This window comes from Taeniopygia guttata, chromosome 3 (genome assembly GCF_048771995.1).
Source record: "Taeniopygia guttata chromosome 3, bTaeGut7.mat, whole genome shotgun sequence".
Lineage (NCBI taxonomy): Eukaryota > Metazoa > Chordata > Aves > Passeriformes > Estrildidae > Taeniopygia > Taeniopygia guttata.
The window spans coordinates 13050854-13066370 of NC_133027.1; the positions used below are offsets into that span (position 1 = coordinate 13050854).

Sequence of the window (15517 nt, forward strand, 5' to 3'; positions counted from 1 at the left end):
TGTGATAATAGAATAATTTCATTTTGAGGCTCAGATTATATTAGAGACATATTAGGCAATTTTAGTATTAATAGTTGATAGTATGAACTGAATTGAATGTTAAAATTTACTTCTAGAAACTCAAAAGTTTTAAATGTGTAAGTTAATTGTAGTTTGTTCATATCAGTATATAATAAATTTCACTCAAAGATTATTTTAACTTTCAAAGTGTTACAGGCATTCCAGTACCAATTTTGCTGTGGGGGAATGATGTAGGCTAGTTAAAAAGGAATGCATTTTTACCCTTTGTCTTGTCATGCATGTAATTTTTTTTGTGTATTTCTGCATGTGTTTGTCACAAATAATATATGTGTAGTATGTAACATCTCGATATCCCTTTGTTTATAAAGTCACTTGGATAACGAAATTGAAAACAAAAGGGCACAGTTGACAGCCTCTCAGCACCGCTTACGTTCCATTGAAAATGAGATTAGGCAGAATGAAGATCATCTCTATAGTCATCGGCGACACCAAAAACAACTACAGGTAAAAATAGGTACAGTGTTAGTTTTTAGAAACTCCTCAGTCTTTCCCTATTTTATTTTGACTTCTGCAATCTATCTGGAGTGCCTAATAGTTGTTAATTTTTATCCTTACTTTTGTTGTTTGCTTTCATGTTTTGTTTTGGGGTTTTTTTGTTTGTTTTGTTTTGTTTTGTTTTGTTTTTTTTGTAGTAGGCTCTTATAATTAAGGACAAAATTATAGAGGCCAAATCAATCCTTACATATGCTGTTATTTCTGTTCGGTATCTTTCCCCACCTTGTGCTAAATCTTACATATTTCTACTGCTTTTTAACTGATCTTGATACACTGAATATTTCTTCTTTAAGTTCTCTTAATTTTAATTTGTTTATAAACCATTTTACAGCTGTTAGCTTCCTTTCTGTGGTCTATGGTACTTCTGGGTAGGATATATATTTGTGGTGGCCAGCGGTGCTCTAGGTAGGCAGTGTAAGCTAATACACACTTGTCACGATCTGCTAGTGCAAGCGGGAGTTGTGATGGTTCATTTTACTGATCTCTGAGTGCAAAAACAACACAGAGGGGATTTTTAATATTAATTAAAGCAAATGCACCTTTTACTGAGTGTCCACAGCAAATGTGAGAGAAGGATTAGAAAGGAGATAAGGGATAGCGAGAGAAAGAGAAAGAGGGGAAGGGAAATAGCTACCAACAGAGAGATGAAATCCTCATGGTCCAGCCAATAGATCCATCTTGTCACGTCGGGGAGAGTCTCAAAGTCTTTGGTTGACTCTGAGGTCTTTATAGCCTTGAGGTGGGGGAGGGAACAGGACGGTTCCAGAGAGAGAACAGGTACAGGACAGTGGACATGCCGTCCAGTTCCAAAAAGGACAAACCAGTCCCAGCAGTGAGCAGGACCCATTGTTTCTTGGTCCAGCAAACACACCTGCAGGCCACACTTGGCAGACATCCCACTTCAGTCAGGCAAGAGCCCCTGTGTTAGAATTTTAAGGGTCTCAGTCTCAGTCCTTGGTGAGGGGCTTTAGTCTCCATCCTTGATGGTAGTTGTGAGGCAGATGAGGGATCTTCCATGGAGGATCATCTGGCCAAGAGGTGGGGAAATTCATGGGCTATTGTGATGAGCAAGGATCGTGATGCAGGTGCAAGTGTACAGAGCAAGCTGCTAATTGCCAGTCCCTACTCAAAGCAGTGTAGCGTGGCAGCACAGCAAGCACATCTGCAAACAGTCACTTGGCAAGTGTCCACCTCAATCAGGTCAGAGCTCCAGTCAGGGTCTTCAGAGTCTTAGTCTCTGTCCTTGCAACGATTGTGAGGCAGATGAGGGAAACTTTGGACTGTCTCTTACGATTCTATAAAAGATTATATTCAGTAAATAATAAGTAAGAAGCAGAAAAAAACCCCCTAGCATGTAGTCTGAAATGCTGAAGATAAATACTTGGAGAAAAAATAAAGTGTATTTTGTTAAATTGTCATATTGAATGGAGATATGATAACTTAATGAATTAAAGCACACGACTTTTAGAACAAGTTATATCTCATGAAAATGAATTCCACAGGTGGGTGTGAAGAGTTGTGTCTCTTGTTAGTCACTAATGAAGCTGAAAAATACAAGTATCTTTCCTGTGATGACTTAAATGAACAAATGTGAACTTTTCTCCTTAGGTAAGCTTCAGAACATGTATTTTCTTTTTCTTCCCAGGTAAAAGTAAGAACAGCAAATGCAGAGATAGCAGATCTTGAAAATGTGGAAGAGCACCAGTCAGCGGACATCCATATATTAGTAAGAATAGATTATGCAATTATGTCTAACCTGTGTATGGATAATATCTTTTAATGATGGCAATGTTTTGAAACAAGCAAAGATGGATAGTGAAGAATTGAACACGTGCCATAATTCTAAACACATCTGTAAATTGAGTGATTTTATTTATTTTTGGCGATTTAAATTTTTTTCCCCAGGTTTTGCAATATTTGTCTTTTTGAATCAGAAAGTATTTATGATGATAATTCATTAGGAATGATGTTATTTTCTAGGAGACAACAACAATCCACTTACTCTTCCTGCATTGCATTGTATATTGGATGTATATTGGCCACAGATCCAGAGGGAAGTTGCCTTGTTCTTTTCAGTCTTTCATCACAACTCCGAAATAAAATCCTCTTAATTTTCAGTCACATAAGTATGAAGTTCCACTTTTACTTTGCAGTTTGATTTAGTGGTCTCCTACAAGAGCCATCAGTCTCTTCCTTTGGACTTTAGTGACAATTACATTGAACTGCTCCTATACTAGAGTTATAGAGTACTTCAAGTAATACTGTACCCTAATACTGATAGTAAAAAAATCTGTAGTAGTTTACAAATGTGTCTCCTTTTATTATTCTTAACTTTAATACCTTTTGACAGCAAGAAGAAGCTGAAGAAAATAAGGGTAGGATGGAATCTGTAAAACAAGACATGCAGCTACAAAGCAGAAAAGTGGAAGAACTGAAAAATACTCTCCAAGCAGCTGAAAAAAAATTAGAGGAAGTGAAAGAAAAAATTCATCAAGTAGAAGAAATTGCTGGCCCAATTAAGGTAACAGTAATTTTATATTGTATTTTCGATTTGTTCCATTTGTGTGTCAAGGTGAATGCGGTTAAGAAGAGGTGAGTCAGGAGAAGAGAACTTCTTGTTGCCTGATATACTTAATGTTTACCTAGAGAATGGAAATGGAGCATTCCATCTAGAACATGTTGGAAAATATGCTTGGCAATATTTTGAAGGTGATGTTGATTGTTACAAGTACTCACTGTAGTGTTTTATGTTTAAAGAGAGTTCATTTTGAGGTATCTTTAGTCGTGGAGTGAAAAGGCAAGAAAAACGGTTTCCTTGACTTTCCTTTCTCATGCATCACATTTGTTGTTTTTACTTGTTTGTTTCTAAGAAACCTTGGCTAAGAGTGTTTGTAACTGTTCATTTCTCTAAATATAATTTGAAATTCTAGATGAATTGGTTGTTATTTTATGAAGTTACATAATCACAGAAGGTACCAGCATATAGTTTTAATTATTCAAGACTACAGAAGGCACCTGGAAATGGCAAAGAAATAGCAAGACTTAAGATAAATAGCAGAATGGTGACATGCAAAATTTGATATTAGCAAATAGAAGACAATCTCACTTTGGCAAGAAGAACTTACAGTTTGAAAACAGAAAACAGAAATAAGAGTTCAGGACATTTCTAGTACTTTAAACTTGTAGAAGACTGAAATAATGAAAACTTAAAAGATCACTATGGGAATCTTTTACACGTCTCACTTAAACTGTAAATTGCTGCGTAGTCAGCCCAAATTAAAAGAGCAAACAAAAAGAGAAAGGAAACAGGGCAGCAAAGCAACAGATAAATGTGTTAGTTCTAATGTATCTAATATGGAAGTTCTAAAAACATGATCTATTTTAAAAGAATCACTCTGTATGGTAAGAGATTTATTCAGAATATGAAAACATTATTGCTATTGTTATTTAGAGTACTGAACACAGGTGAGGGAAGCACTGAAATTCCTGAAGAGATTTTAAATCGGATGTGTTGTTAAGTGTCCTACAGTTGTTTAATTAACTCTTGACATATAGCACGTTGTGGTTTTAAGATAGGATTGGAAAAAAGTAAGAGCATATGTTACTGTTGGTGATGGTTGGTTTTTGTGTTTGTTGTTCTGGGGTTTTTGAGTTGTTTCTTGGTATTTTTCTGTTTGGTTTGGTGTTTTTTTATTTTTGTTAAGACAAGCCATCTAGTTGACTGGGATGAAGAAGAAAATAGCCCTAATTTATGTAATTCTTTATGCCTCTTTGCTTCTCTAGAAAGATATACCACTTCAACAGTATCAATACTGACTAGAGGTTGCTGGTGAAGGGTCTGGAGCACAATGCCTGTGAGGAGCAGCTGAGGGAGCTGTGGCTGTTTAGCCTGGAGAAAATGAGACTCGAGGGGGACCTTACCAGTCTCTACAACCACCTGAAAGGAGGCTGTAGTGGGGTGGGGCTCAGTTTATTTCCCTGGGTAACAAGTGACAGAAGGAGAGGAAATGGCTTCAAATTGTACCAGGAGAGGTTTAGTTTAGATATGAGGAGAAAAATTTTCATGGGAAGGGTTGTAAACCATTGAATCAAGCTGCCCAGGCAAGTGGTGGAATCACTGTCTCTGGAAGCATTCAAAAATGTATGGCTGTTGTACTGGAGGATGTGATTTAGTGGTGTGTATGGTGGTGGTTTTGGGTTGTTGGTTGTGCTTAATGTTATTAAAGGTTTATTCCAACCTTGACTATGCTATGATTCTATGATTTTATATTACAGGTATAGCAGGACACTGAATTTTCACACAGAAGTGCAGTTCTGGCTGATGCCACACAGGCATCAGAAGTTCCAGATAGAATGTAGTGTAAAAAATAAATGCAGTTTTTTGAACTTTAGGATAAATTATAGCTTTTTTTAAAGATTAAAACATCGCCTCAAGATACAATTGCTAAAATCATTGCATGTATTTGTTCCTTTTTGGAATTAAGCATAGACTTCCTCATAAGCTGCTGTTAAAGCTCCCAGACTCTAGAAGTAGTGTTCCTGAAAGCAAAATAAGGTAGAACAACCAGTGAGAAGTCAGTAAACTCTAGAGAGATTCACAGGAATCTACCCCAAACAGCTCACCTCATGATTTGTCCCAAACAGGCTGAATTAAACCAGGCTGAGTCAGAAGTGGAAAACAGTAAACGCCATTTGCAGCACTATGAAGACAAACAGAGAGAACACGTGGCTTGCATAAATAAGCACAAAGATTTACTTGTTTCCAAAGAAAAGGAATTAGAGGTATGTGTGGTGAGGTTTTTTTAGCCATTGAAGTCAGATGGTCATGATTCTTCTAATATTTAATAATAAATCATTCCACTTGTATAACATACAGACCATATTCATATACTCAGCTGCACTGAATGTTCTCTCAGCTATGTCCTACACTGACTGTGTAAAGCAAGTAAAGTAATTTTGTGTAAGTGAATTGAGGCCTCTTTTTTTGATAGGACACCAGTTCTCTCTTGACAGATAAATTAGGGTTCATCCATCTAGGACCATTTCTTCTGTCTTTTGCAATGAGAAGATTAAAATGACTTAAAATTTGTGGCTTAAGTTAAATTGAATAATATTGTTTTGGTTTCTTGGATGGTAGGGCTTTCCTTGTAGAGGCCCCATATCTGGTCTTCTACCCTATTTAAATATGGTGATTTTGAATCCTTATTTATCTGCATTAACTAAATAACTGTGACTGCACTAAAAATCTTGGATACAATTCTTGGCACTGAAATAACAACCCATGTATAAATGTTGTCAATAAAATTAACTGGGTTTGCTGTAATGAAAACAGAAAGAACAGAAAAATATTGTTCTTGCTTGGAGTTTGTAGCACATAATACTTTTTGTGAAGACTAAACAGATTTTTGAAAAATGTGGCAATTATTTGAGTTTCAAACATTCCTTTAGGAAAAAATGTCAAAAGCAAGGCAAATCTTCCCAGAGCCCATCAAGGTCAGCAGAACTGTTAAAAGTCTTGATGCAGAAATGAATCGCTTGAGAGAGAAGATAAATTTAGAAAGCAGTCACCGTGGAAACAGAGAAGAAATAATACAGTAAGTCATCTTTACTGTCTAAAACACTTCAGGTAGGATGGAAAAGAGAGGGGAAAGAAGTTTTCTTACTGACTCACTGTGTGTTTATGTGTGTTTTTACTACTTAAGCTATCTATGAAGCTGTAGAAATGTTTTGTACTGATTCTCCCAGTACTGAACAGGCGTAAGAGTCCTGAAATACCTTCCAGTGATTTTAAGCAACATCTGTGCTATATATATGATGTTACCAAAAATCAGATATGCTCTTAGTGTTTTGAAGTATCCCAGTTACAACAACGCAAATTTAACTGACCATTGTTCTGTGATGCATTGAGGATTAAACATAATTCTAGTCTGAGTAACTAAGGCACAACCTGGAAGCTCCTTGAGTGTATTTCAGGGAAGCACTCCCCTCAGATATTCTTGAGCATGGAGAAACCAATTATTCATTCTTCTTGGGGAAAGAGTTTATTTTCAAAAGAATTAAAAATAGAATTAAGTCTTAATTTTTGTCTGCATTTCATTGTGAACAGTGTCTTACTTATCAAATGCTTTTAGCTTTGACTTTCAAGAAAGTTTTCATTTGAATATTTTGGTTATCAAAATTATTTTCAGCATTTACAGCAATAGCTCAGTTTTAATACAGTGCATATTACTCCTAACCTTTCTGTCAATTAAAACAGGCAATTTCATTATGCAAAGGAAAGATACGAGGATGCAAGCAATAAAGTGAAGAACTTAAGGAGATTTATTGCAGTGCTGGACGAAGTAATGACAGAGAGGCTCAAAGTGTATCGGCAGTTCCTAAGGTGAGTTTAAGACAGTTCACAACAATCTTTTTAACCTTAGCTTGCTCTCAGTTTCAATCTTATCATTCCTGTGAGTTTGGAGGCAGCCTGGATTGATAGCTGGAAAAGCAGTGAGATGGTGGAGCCTGTATTTTGCTTCATCCCAAAGATCTCAACTGTGTTGACTTCATCCAAGGCAGTTCTGTTTGAATTCTGGTGTTGGTCAGTAAAATGTCAGCAACATATGAGGATTTGAAATAATCTGGGCTGTCACTCATTTTTATTGATTATAATCAGTGGTGCTGAGCTCCTATAATTTCATTTTAGGCCAAACAATTCTCCCCTGCTGTGTGCTGAAAAATTTTAAGGTGCTGATTCAGAGTCTATAATTTAACAGATTCTTCTCCATTACTGTGTACATCCCTTCTTTCTTGCTTCAGTCCCTTAATATCTTATACCTATCCATGAAGATTTTGTTGTTGCCTTCATTCAAAAGGATTCTCTCCAGTATGTGTAATGTTGTCCACTTGAGAATGCAGTTGATTTTGGGAGAATGTTGTTATTGGAGGAGGGCTTAATACTTAATGATGTGGAACTGTTGATGAAAATCTGTTGTCACTTTTTCATGTATTTAAAAACTTGCTCCCCTAATGTTTGTTTGCTTGATTTAAGGAAACTTTCTATGCAATGCAAACTCCACTTTGAGCAGTTATTACGTCTTCGAGGTTACTCTGGACATATAATGTTTGACCACAAGAATGAGACAATTTCCATAACAGTAAGTTATTTTATATTACTTCGATTACTATAATACATAATGAATTATTATCTGTTTTAGTCTCAGATACTAGAAATACATTGCAAATGATAGAATAAATTGTTTTTCCTTCTTCAAAATGTGATACACTAAGTTGTAGTATTATAAATATTCTGATCAGGTAATCAATTTAATCATATGAAAGAGTTATTTATGATTACAAGTAGAAAATTGTGAAGTATAAGGTATAGAAATGGTAGGAGTGTTATGCTTGAAATATGCAGCCATAAGAACCTCACCAAGAAATTGCTGGACTTCTGTGTTTTGGTTAAGGAACTATGAAGACTGTCATGCCCACCAGTGATGCTGCTTGGTTTTAATATCAACTATTCGTTTTAATATCAATTATTCCAATCAGTAGATCTCAGCAGAGATGAGCAATGATTGTTTTAGGATAAGAATACTGATGGAGTTCTATAACTAGCAAAACCAGTCATTGCATGGGTTAAATTTAAGAGTGAGCATATTATGTATGCATAGTATGTAAAAGAACTTATGTAACAATGATTCAGCAGCAAAAATACGTAAAAATGGCTAGATTTTGAGCAGGACACATTGGAAGAGTTTCCAAAAGCCTCAGTGAAAAAGTGTCTGCTTAATCACATCAAACTTATCCAACACTTATCCAGAGTGTTGGATAAGTTTCTTTTGTCCCATTTGGTGACAGTAGGATGTTGTTGAAAACAAGCAAGGACAGAAAACATTGCCATTTTAAATGGTTGCTGGATTACAAGGAGTAAATGTGAATTGGTCATCCAGTCTTTCAAAATAACTTATTCCTGAATCATTGATAGGAAGTTCAGCAGTATTTGTGTGATTCTATAATGGCTCTAGTTGTTATTTAAACAATTTAATGCAGGAAAGCTTTGGTAGGTTTTTTCTGTGTATTGTTTTAACATACATCCTAAAAAGTTTTATCATGGATTTACTTACTTTTGTTTCTGTGGCAGACTTCAGTTTTAGGAATTAAGGGGAAAAATGTGCAGTAAGTAGTAACATAAATACATGTCACAGTCCTAAATAGACAGGTGAAGCAAGTGTATCTGAAGAACAAAACTCAGTCCATAGAATATCAAGTTATTACTTGGCTTTATCAGAATATATATTTTTAATAGCTGATGTCTCACATATCTCACAAAAGGGATATGTATTTAGTCAAGGAATTTAAGTTGCAAAAAGAAAACAATTTCCTGAAAAAAAAAGATTCTACTTCAATATAATCCTTATTTGCCTACTTAACTCGTTAAAGGCAGTGCAATTAGCAGGGCAAGAAAATGCCCGAGTTTCATCTTACAGGAGTGCCACAAGATGTCGTCATAATCAATGTAACCAAATGGCTGTTCACAATGTTTCATGTATTCCATGTGAAGAACCCCTTCCTCATTTAAAATTCTTCTGTAAATCAATTACCTGCTTTTCTATTGTGGCTGGTAACCATGGGATTTTACTGTCATGTAAACATTTATGTTGACATTTATTAAACCCTGTGTAACAGCTATAGAAATAGACATTTGAATAATAAAACTCTAGCAGAGTCATTCAGTCTGTTCAGTGTGTATGACTGATAGAAGAAATTGCAGTGATCCTAGAAATGTGTTACTAAATGGTTAGGAGCCATCCCATTCCAGAATGGCAGTTGCAGTGAAATGCAGAGAAGTGTTTTCAAGTGATCTGTTCATGTATAATGTGTTTGATGTTAAAATTATGATTCTATTAGTATATCTTCATTTCAGATTTAAAAATTCTCCAATATTTTTATTTCAAGATTCAGCCTCGAGAGGATGAAAAAAGTGCCCGTAGTGATCTGAAATCCTTATCAGGAGGTGAACGTTCCTTCTCCACAGTTTGTTTCATTCTTTCTCTGTGGAACATTTCTGAATCTCCTTTCAGATGCATGGATGAATTTGATGTCTACATGGTATAGTTTAAACTTAAACTATATCTCCCATTCTGATTTGTATAAATTACCGAAATAGTTGGGTTGTTACTTATTTGATTAGATTGTATACTGTATATTATTAGATTTAAAACCACTATGGTTAACTGTAAATTATAAAAAGCCCCCAAACCAAAATCAAAACCCCCCAAAGCAAAATTTGTTAGTGATCTTGTTCACTTTGTTTGGTGACTTTTGAAGCTTAATGTGTTTCTGAGGTGGGTGTCCAGTAACATGAGCCTTTCTGTTAATTTATGTGTTCAAACCATTCTTCAGCACAAAATAATAAATCAGCTGGCTCTGTATTTGTCAGAGGTTGACTCTTGATATTGCTGGAACATTCTGGACTTGGCATGTGCTTTGATTTATTCCAATTTTGGGATCAGTGTGGGGTTTTTTCGGAGCAAATGTAGCAATTGGGTTCACTGTTGCTACTCATTTTATAGAAACTCATACTTCAGCTAAGAACATGTTTCCAAGATGTTGGAATGCAGAATAATGAACAATAGATACTAATGTTAGCTAAAACTGATAAATCATATTTTTGTGTACAGCTTCCCTGGACAGGCCACTAAGCCATTTTGAAATTTATTTTCTTTTTTTTTAAGATTTGTTTCCTACTTATTAGATATACAGGGTGGTATGAGTTTGAGAAAATATTTAGTTCTGTGAGATAAAGATTGGATGCTGGTTTATTTTATTTTGCCTCAGTGTCCCTTTCTCATCAATAATTTATTTACTAGAAATCACTTAGAGAGAACAAAGATAATATAGTTTCTATTAAAGAATTTGAAGAACAGTATGCATCTAAGGTAGTGAAGCAGTTGTTTTACAGCTAACTTTCAAATCTTAGATCCTCTTTTAAAAGTTAGTTATGCAGAAGTTTATCCATCTTTCTGGAAAAAGATGGCTATTCAGAAGTGGAGGCCTTGCAAAGACCTTGCATGTCATCTGTTCCGTAAATTATTCCACACAATTTGTCTTTCCACCGCCGTGCCAGCAATGCACCTTACTGTCCACACGTTCTGTAGTTAGTCTTGGTGAATCACAGGGCCCCACCACATGAGGACTCCATGGTGTGTTCTTGTGGGAGATCTCTGCTTTCCTGAGGATCAGTGCACAGCAGTAGAGCTTTGTTGGTCCCTCCTGGTAACAGCTTCCTACTGCACATCCTTTTCAGTGAGCCTAATGCGTAAGGTTCCATTCCAAATATTAATAATGATATTAACAATAATAATAATAATGAAAACAAGCTCCATAATATAGGTTTCATGGAGCCCTTAAATCCTTTCAGGTGATCTTTCAGGAAGGATTTTACAGGAAATATTATTCTGCTAAAGTTCAGTTCATCTCAGCATGCCAATGAAGTAAGAAGTATTATATGCACATCAAAGATGATAGAAAAACACTATAAGTAGATTAATGTGTGATTTTTCTGACAGAAGCATTCCATTGCCTATGTATGCTGAAAAGTAGAGTCTAAGAATTTCCCAGGCTATAATTTGTAGCTTTTAGATTTTTACCCTAATGTTTCTCCAGGTTTTCATAGTTTTTATTAGTCTTATTTAGATATTTTCTTTAGCCAGCCTTGACTGTATAGCAGTTAATTCTGATAGGTTTTCTAGAATCATGCTTTCTAATGTATTTATTACTGTCAGTACCACTTCCTGACAAATATTTTGTCTTTAGGATATGGTTAACAGAAGAATTGCCGTTGACATGATTCTGGAGAGGGCTGATTTTCAGCGGCATCGACAGTTCATTTTGTTCACCCCCCTGAGCATGAGGTAATACTGCTGTGGTTTAGTTCAGGACAAGAATTGCAAGGGAGTTCTCTTGCAAGAATTGTAAGATGAAAAAGTTGAATGTGAGGAGAAAGAAATTTTGGTGTTTGTCACAGTAAAACATAAAAAATGAAGCACTTCTGTGAATTTAAAGGGGCTTTTTAATAAGTTTTTTTTACTTTTCCTTACATAATGGTAATTCAGTGGGACTTGAATAAGTTTATCTGACATAAAACAATTTCTGGAAATGTTTCATTTGTCAAGCAGGCTCTTCTTAGCTTTGTATGTCACTCTCCTCTCCCAAAAATAACAAAAGACGTGCGATTTTTTTCTGTACTACTCTCAAGGGGTTTGTCATTTGATTTTATTTTCTGAGTTGTAATGTTGCTGCTCTAGAGACTCATAGCTTACACCATGTTTTAAATTTGTCATCTAGTGGTTCAAAATTATTTCAAAACCTTTATATAAAATTCTGGTAGAGACATGCCCAGTTTAAGGGGACGGTCATGTCTTTAACCTTGTGCAACCAACTCCTCTCTATTAACCCAGTGTAACTAGTAAAGCCTGAGAGGGTTATTCAAGCAGTCTTCAAAAAGAAGTTGATTTATTCCTAATTGACTTCCCTCACTAAAGTATATAACAAGTAAAGTAGTGGTATCTGTTGCTATTTCAGTGGAAATACTTTTGTGGAGATTTTCTGAATCTAGTAAACACACAGGATTTTTTTGTATGGTTACTGGTAAAAAATTAGTATTTCAAGTTCAGATTGAATTTGTTATATTTGTTCCATTTGTTATAATGTTCCATGTTTCAGCGGACATTAGATTTAAGAAAAATATGGGGGCAACTTCAGGAAAAATCCATTGGAGAAGCCTGTGTAAATTTATGTTCAGTAATTTTGCTCATTCTTAGTATGTTGTGCTTGATTACATATGTGTATAGTGTGTGGTACTTCAGTATCTGTAAGGCAAATCCTTACTTGTATTCCATCATTCGTTCATTTGGAGGTTTTTGTAAAATAACCTTTTCTGTAGTTAAGGCAGTCTAATTGTTAGAAATCACATGATTGAAATGAGCGCTTGTCTTTACTTCAAGCTTTTATTCAAATCAGGCCTGTGAAGCCCAAACTTCACCTCATGCTACTGTTTTTTTAAAACTGTCAAAGAAAAAAGGGGGAGTTATTTAAAGGAAAATATATAATGTAATGAATCAAATGGAAGTACTAAAATTCTTGGAGAAGAAACACTGTTTAAATGATGCATCCTTTATTTTTAGTTCTCTGCCTACGAGTCCCCATATTCGAATCCTCCGCATGCCAGACCCTCCAAAAGACCAAAGAACACTGAATTTCCAAAATAGGAATGACGGAGATGAAGATCAATAAGTATCTCTGTATGAATATGGTATTATATTGAAGACAAATGTGTAATAATATATGTAAAATTATTGCTTCCTGATACTGAAAAAGATAATTAATTGTTAGATACTCTCAGGAAGATATTTCTGTATTATTATTAATTATTTTTTAAAGGATTACTGTGTGTGCACAGAAGAATAAGCACAGTTTGGATGAGGAGAAAACGTTGAATGTTCTGTTGATATTTTTAGCTACCAATTCTAGAATTTTTTTATCTGTTGTTCTGATTTTTCTTCTGAAAAATTTGAAATATATTTTGTATAACTATGAAATAATATTTTAATAAACCGTTTGAACTGATACTTGTGGTAATGTTTTAGTGTCTCTACACACTTGAAATTAGCATTAAGTTACAAATACTGTTTTCTTCCTAGCTATACTTTATTTCTTAAATATGTGGTAATCAATACATGCAGTAAAATATGTTTCTGTTGTTTTCCGGTGAAACCACAGTAGCTGAACATGAGAAACTATTAGAACTTATACTTTCATAATTAGAAAAGGGATACATTTATATGTAGTATATTATCTTGGCAGGAAAATACTTCTTTCTTTCCTTTCCTAATGAGTTTGAGTGTCTTTGGACATAAGCTTACAAAACCTAACAAGCTGTGTCTTTATAAACCTAGATTCTTAATTCCGGTGAACTGGTTCTTACACATTCTTGAGTTTCCAGGTACAGAATAAGTATCTAAATATTAATTTTATTATCATAACCTAAAGAGACACAAATCTTTACAATATATAGGAATGAAGTAGAATTAGAACTTTAGGAAATAATATATTAACGTTTCTACGGCATTGTAGACATGTGTTTTATTTGGTCTCCCTGCCCTCTCTCCCCTCCCATGTTTCCGTGGGACTAGAGCACTTGAACTTGATTTGTTTCGATATTGCAAGCATTTACTGGGGACAAGAGGGAGGAAGAAGAAACAGATTTTTCAAACGCACTTAAATTAACCTTCTGTTCTTCTTATGTTCTTTTTTTTCTCCAGGAACTTGAAATTTTTGGCAGCTCTTCAGAAAAAAAAATTTTTTTAGAGTTCAGCTACATTTCTTTTCTGTTGTTGTTTGATGATATGTGGCTACAAGAGCCATTGAGACTGCTCAGAGAACAACATTCAGCAGTTTTCACTTTTTTACTTAATAGCAGTTTGTCAATAAAAACTTGCTACAGTGTAAGTTTTAACTTGACTTTGTAGCGTAATTTGTTTTCAGTCGCAGCATGGTGTTAAACTTGTAGGTTTCTTTAAAATACTGAAGCTAGGTAAGACTTGAAGGAAATACACCTTATATAATCATGGGACCATAAAAAATGCTGAGTTGGAAGGGACCCATCAGCTGTGTTATGTTCCTAGTTGACTTCTGGCAAGTGGAAGTCCCGCATAAGGAGAAGGGCAGTTGAGCTGGCAGAGTCCCTTAGTTGCTCAGTGTCATCATCCTGGCTGGGAGGTCTGTAGTAGATTGCCAAGATGACCTTGCATTATTTGTATGTTGATTCTTAGAGGCTTGCAACTGTGCCATTGCCAGCTGTGGGCTCCATGCATTACGTCCCTGCCATGACTTACAATGCCACCTCGCCCGCTTCTGCCCTGCCCATCCCTCCTGAACAGCCGGTAACCATCCAGCAGGGCACTCCAATCACAGGGCTAAACCCATAGTTTCACTTACACCAGTGATACCAAATCTCTGGGATTGGGCCAAAGGCTTGTGACAGTCTTGTTCCTCATGCTATGTGCCTTAGTATAGAAACATTTCAGCCGTGGTGCTTTGCAGCCAACCAACCTGAAAGAGATGGAGGGATCCCATTCATTTTCTCAAGTCCTTGCACACCATGCCATCACTCCTCACTGGCAAGCCTGGTTTTGTCCCTTTCCTCCTTCCAAGCTAGTTTAAATTTCTGTCAATGAGCCCTGCTGGCTCCTGTGCTAGAGCTCTTTTCCCCCTCTGAGATAGATGCATCTCATCAGGTGTCAATAGAGCAGGTGTTCAATAGATCATCTCATGGTAAAAAAACTGACATTTTCTTGCTTACACCAGCCTTGGAGCCATGTGTTGGCCTGGTGGATCTGCCTATTCCTGTCAATATTACTCCTTGTTACCAAAAGGATTATGGAAATCGCTGTCTGCTTCTGATCCTTCAGCCTTCAACCCAAGGACCTGCAGTCCCTTTAGATTGTCCTCAGAATTCTCATTGGTTTTTCGTCACTGTTGGCTTGAACAACCAATAGTGGATAGTAATCAGAGGCCCTTACTAGATTGGAGAGTTTTCCAGTAATTTTTCTTATCCATGCCCCTGGGAGCCAGCAGAATGCCCCATGAGTTGGGTCTGGTCTGCATATCAAGGCCTCCCTCATCTTCCTCCCCTTAGAGGGAGTCTTCTATTACTGCTAACCTTCTTTTCCTGTTAACAGAGGAGGTCTTCATGTGGGGTACAGGAGGTGTTGCTTTAGGAGGCCCCTCTGTCCCAGTCGGACCTTCTCCCACCTCATTGTCTGACCTTGTTCCAGCACCTCATACCTGTTGTAGAAGGTTCCAGTCTTACTTGTTTTCAGAAGGAGGAGGAGGAACCTCCTCCCAGTATGTGGAGTGGCCTACTTCCAGCCTTCATCTTGAGCAGACCCTT

General features: G+C 36.1%; 1 protein-coding gene across 4 annotated transcripts in view; it reads left to right on the forward strand.

Annotated features, from left to right (window-relative positions):
• Positions 1-14080, forward strand: part of SMC6 (structural maintenance of chromosomes 6) — a 39263-nt gene extending 25183 nt beyond the window's left edge. For 2 of the 4 annotated variants that reach the window (XM_072926346.1, XM_030270015.4), the window contains 11 exons: positions 390-525; positions 2222-2302; positions 2927-3097; positions 5221-5358; positions 6025-6170; positions 6833-6958; positions 7610-7715; positions 9520-9672; positions 11380-11477; positions 12750-12866; positions 13887-14080. In XM_072926346.1, the coding sequence (XP_072782447.1) occupies positions 390-525; positions 2222-2302; positions 2927-3097; positions 5221-5358; positions 6025-6170; positions 6833-6958; positions 7610-7715; positions 9520-9672; positions 11380-11477; positions 12750-12858 (1264 nt within the window). In that variant the 3' untranslated portion in view covers positions 12859-12866; positions 13887-14080. Of the gene's footprint in view, positions 1-389; positions 526-2221; positions 2303-2926; positions 3098-5220; positions 5359-6024; positions 6171-6832; positions 6959-7609; positions 7716-9519; positions 9673-11379; positions 11478-12749; positions 13192-13886 lie in introns of those variants that run through there. The other 2 variants (XM_030270011.4, XM_030270009.4) reach the window with 1 other exon arrangement.
• Positions 14081-15517: the final 1437 nt, after the last annotated feature.